This window comes from Sapajus apella, unplaced genomic scaffold (genome assembly GCF_009761245.1).
Source record: "Sapajus apella isolate SASKATOON/1434 unplaced genomic scaffold, GSC_monkey_1.0 scaffold43, whole genome shotgun sequence".
In the NCBI taxonomy this organism is placed as follows: domain Eukaryota; kingdom Metazoa; phylum Chordata; class Mammalia; order Primates; family Cebidae; genus Sapajus; species Sapajus apella.
The window spans coordinates 2,166,649-2,170,558 of record NW_022436983.1 but is presented as its reverse complement, the minus strand read 5'-3'; the positions used below and the strand labels follow the sequence as shown (position 1 = coordinate 2,170,558).

The 3,910-nt window shown below is 44.1% G+C and overlaps 1 protein-coding gene across 4 annotated transcripts in view; it reads right to left on the bottom strand.

Moving 5' to 3' along the window:
• Positions 1-3,910, bottom strand: part of PARK7 (Parkinsonism associated deglycase) — a 22,900-nt gene that overhangs the window by 12,399 nt on the left and 6,591 nt on the right. For 3 of the 4 annotated variants that reach the window (XM_032300280.1, XM_032300283.1, XM_032300281.1), the window contains 2 exons: positions 3,034-3,093; positions 1,525-1,594 (listed from right to left, as the gene is read on the bottom strand). In XM_032300280.1, coding sequence (XP_032156171.1) covers positions 1,525-1,594; positions 3,034-3,093 — 130 coding nt within the window. The remainder of the gene's footprint in view (positions 1-1,524; positions 1,595-3,033; positions 3,094-3,910) is intronic. The other variant, XM_032300282.1, reaches the window with a different exon arrangement.

Below are 3,910 nucleotides of genomic sequence, written 5' to 3'. Positions count from 1 at the left end.
CTCTTGTTACCCAGGCTAGAGTGCAATGGCACGATCTCGGCTCACCGCAACCTCCGCCTCCTGGGTTCAGGCAATTCTCCTGCCTCAGCCTCCTTTGTAGCTGGGATTACAGGCACGCGCCACCATGCCCAGCTAATGTTTTATATTTTTAGTAGAGACAGGGTTTCATCATCTTGGTCGGGCTGGTCTCAAACCCCTGACCTCATGATCCACCCGCCTCAGCCTCCCAAAGTGCTGGGATTACAGGTGTGAGCCACGGTGCCCAGCTAAACTGGGAAACTATTAAAACATGAGAATAGATGCTCAAATGATGGCATCCTACTTCGATGTCACTCCTGAAAGAATGAAGGAAAAAGGCAAGTAATGTAACGCTTTGTTTGAAAGACATGGTCTCACTCTGTTACCCAGGCTGGAGTACAATCATAGCTCACTGCAGCCTCTAACTCCTGCCCTCAAGTGATCCTCCCACCTCAGCCTCTTGAGTAGCTGGGGCTACAGGCACGCAGCACTGTACTTGGCTAATTTTTTTTGTTTGTTGAGATGGAGTCTGGCTATGTTGCCAAGGCTGGTCTCAAATTCCTGGCTTTCAAGAGATCCTCCTGCCGTGGCCTCCCAAAGTGCTCCGATTACAGGCATAAGCCACCACACTTGGCCCCTCGGTAGTATCTACTTTGACCTTGCAAGCGCTCCAAAAGAACTTTGAGAACCACTGATCGAATGTATCAAGTCCCTGGGACCTCTAGCCTGTAACTTCTTTTAAAAAGCCTACTGTATTGAACAAAATAGCAACATGTTTTGATGTTGATGTTTACCAAACCATCCTTTCATTCATTTGTTTATTCATTTGGTCTTCTGACAAATATTTAATGAAGATCTACAATAAGAAAGGTGCTGCAGAAATTACAGCATGGGAAAAAATCAAGAAGGGAGAACATCACTGATATGAAAGCAACAAGAATGGATTTTAAAATGGTTATGAAAAAATAAAATATTACTGAGGTACAATGATGAGAGGACATCTGTGAAACACCAAATGTCCTTATTTTAAATTATGTGGCAGATAATATGGTGCCCCAAGATCACTAGGTACTGAGAGAATCAGAAGCTCCTGGAAAGCCCGTGGGGTTTCTGAATCTGCAGCGCAAGCACGGGGCAGAGCTGTTGTGTTGATGTCTGACAGATTCTTGCTGACTGTGTGCTGGCACAAAGACTTTCTGGCACAGGGATTTGCTGTAACAAGCTGTTTACTGAATTCCAGAGGGCCTTGTTTTCCTCCGAGGTCAACCAAACACGGAAAACACTAAGTTTCACAGAATGTAGACCAAAGGCATGGAGCGGCAGAAAACGGAACAATTGTCCTCATTTCTGAAATGACACCAACTTGATGCCACCCAAACTAAATACACCAACACAGATGCCCTGCATGCTTTATGAAGGGGAAGAGCTATTTGGAGTCAAACCATCAAATGAAAGGCTACCCCACCCACCAACAACATTGCAACACAGACTGCCCCTGCACGTCACCTGCACAGATGGCGGCTATCAGGCCCTTCCGGTTTTCCTGTTCCTTCAGTATCTCCTTCACAGCCGCAGACTGGTGAAAAGGAAACCAAAAGTACATCAAGTTATCATTAAACCACTACCCAATCACTCACTAGGAAACTTTGGAAGAATTTGATTTTAGCTTAAACCACCAGCTCTCTGAACTATTTTCCAACAATATTTCTATATCACTGGTATAAAAATAATCAAAGTGTGTCCATATTCTTAAGCTTAAGCAAGGCATTTCTTCGAAGAGAAACACATTCCTCCACATTTAAAGATCAGGAAAAAAAAAGCAATATGACCCCTGCCATTTTGTACTCCAGGGAGAAGGAGGGAATGTGGTGTTCCGGGTGTTTTCAGATAGTAGAAAGACAGACTCTTATCAGGAAGCAATCTCTTGCGTCTGACTCAACCCACTTCTAGCAGCCCCAATTCTGCCTGCTGGTGTGCCCCTCACCCTGGCCTCTGACTCCTCCCATATGACTTAAAATGAGGAACAGCAGTCTCTGCTGATGGCATTTGTCATTCCTGCTGGTAGCTCTAGCCTCACAAACTCCCCCAGTTCAGGCTGCTGAGTAGACAATTTGCCCTTCCCAAAACACAGAATCTGATCATTCTTTTGCTGGTGGAAAAAAATGAAATAATATTACTTTGGACTATATTCACTGAAATCTGTTCGTAACTGTTCCACCAATTCAGCTTACTCCCATGGCAACTTTTTTTTTTTTTTTGTGGATGAGACAGGTTCTTGCTCTGCTGCCCAGGCTAGAATGCAGTGGTGCAATCACACAGCTCACTGCAGCCTCAAACTTCTGGGCTCAAGCCATCCTCCCACCACAGCCTTCCGAGTACCTGGGACTACAGGTGTGCACCACCATGCCCAGCTAATTAAAAGAAATTTTTTTTGGAGAGATGGGGTCTCGATGTATTACTCAGGCTGGTCGCAAACTCTGGGCCCAGGCAATCCTCCTGCCTCAGCCTCCAAAAGCACTGGGTTTACAGGCATGAGCCACAGCGCCTGACCTCCACAGAAAATATTAAAAATTTTTTTTTGAGATTGGGTACGGTGGCTCACACCTATAATTCCAGCACTTTGGGAGGCCGAGGTTGGTGGATCACAAGGTCAGGAGTTGACATCAGCCTGGCCGACATGGTGAAACCCTGTCTCTAATAAAAATACAAAAATCAGTAGGGCGTGGTGGTGCACACCTCTAATCCCAGCTACTGTGGAGGCTGAGGCAGGAGAACTGCTTGAACTCAGGAGGCGGAGGTTGCAGTGAGCTGAGATTGTGCCACTACACTCCAGCCTGGGTGACAGAGCAAGACTCCGTCTCAAAAAAAAAAGTTTGAGTTAACGCTACAACACCATTTTGTTAATTTTAGTTGCTTCTATTTTATTCACAGCCTCCTCCCTGAATTATCTGAATAATAACAAAATCAACAGAGCATAAGCAGATGCTATTGAGTTATAATTGAATAGAATTTTACCTCAGATAAATTCTGTGCACCCAGATTACCTCCTGGTAGAACCACCACATCATATGGTCCCTGTAACAGTTTAAAACATAAAGAAAACAAAAATATTTCATTTCAAATGAGCATTAAAGTGACAGTCCAATAATACCTTCCTATTTTAAATGTGGGAAATATAGGAGATAGCCTAAATATCTACCAATGGAACAGTTAAATAAATTAAGGTGTATCTGTATGATGGATGTTGTTTCAAACCTGTATACAGTGACATTAAAGGATGTCCATACTGAAGAGTAGCAGGGGTAGTATAATCTCCCCCCTGTAAAAGACGAGGATCTATGTTTGTGTGTAGATGTATGTGTGTATGTGTATTATCATCACAAGCATCCTGGCCCCACATATTATGTATACAGGTAGTCACAAAGGAAGACACTCTAGTTGCTAATGGGAGTAGTGCGGGATGGGGCAGAGGGAGAATGAGAATACGACACTTAACATTTCGACTTTGTATATGTCCATATTGTTTGAATTATTCTTCAACAAGAATGAAGCAACTTAAAAAAATTAATAGAAAAACAGGCTGGGTATGGTGGCTCATGTCTGTAATCCCAGCACTTTGGTAGGCCGAAGTGGGCAGATTAACCTGAGCTCAGGAGTTCAAGAGCAGCCTGGCCAACATGGCAAAACTCCGTCTCTACTAAAAATACAAAAATTAGCCAGACCTGGTGGTGCATGCCTGTTAGACCCATCTACTTGGAGGGGATGAGGCAGGAGAATCGCTTGAACCCAGGAGGAGGAGGCTGCAGTGAGCTGAAGCTGTGCCACTGCACTCTAGGCTGGGTGACAGAGCCAGACTCTATCTCAGAAAAGAAAAAAAAAAAAAAAAAAAAAA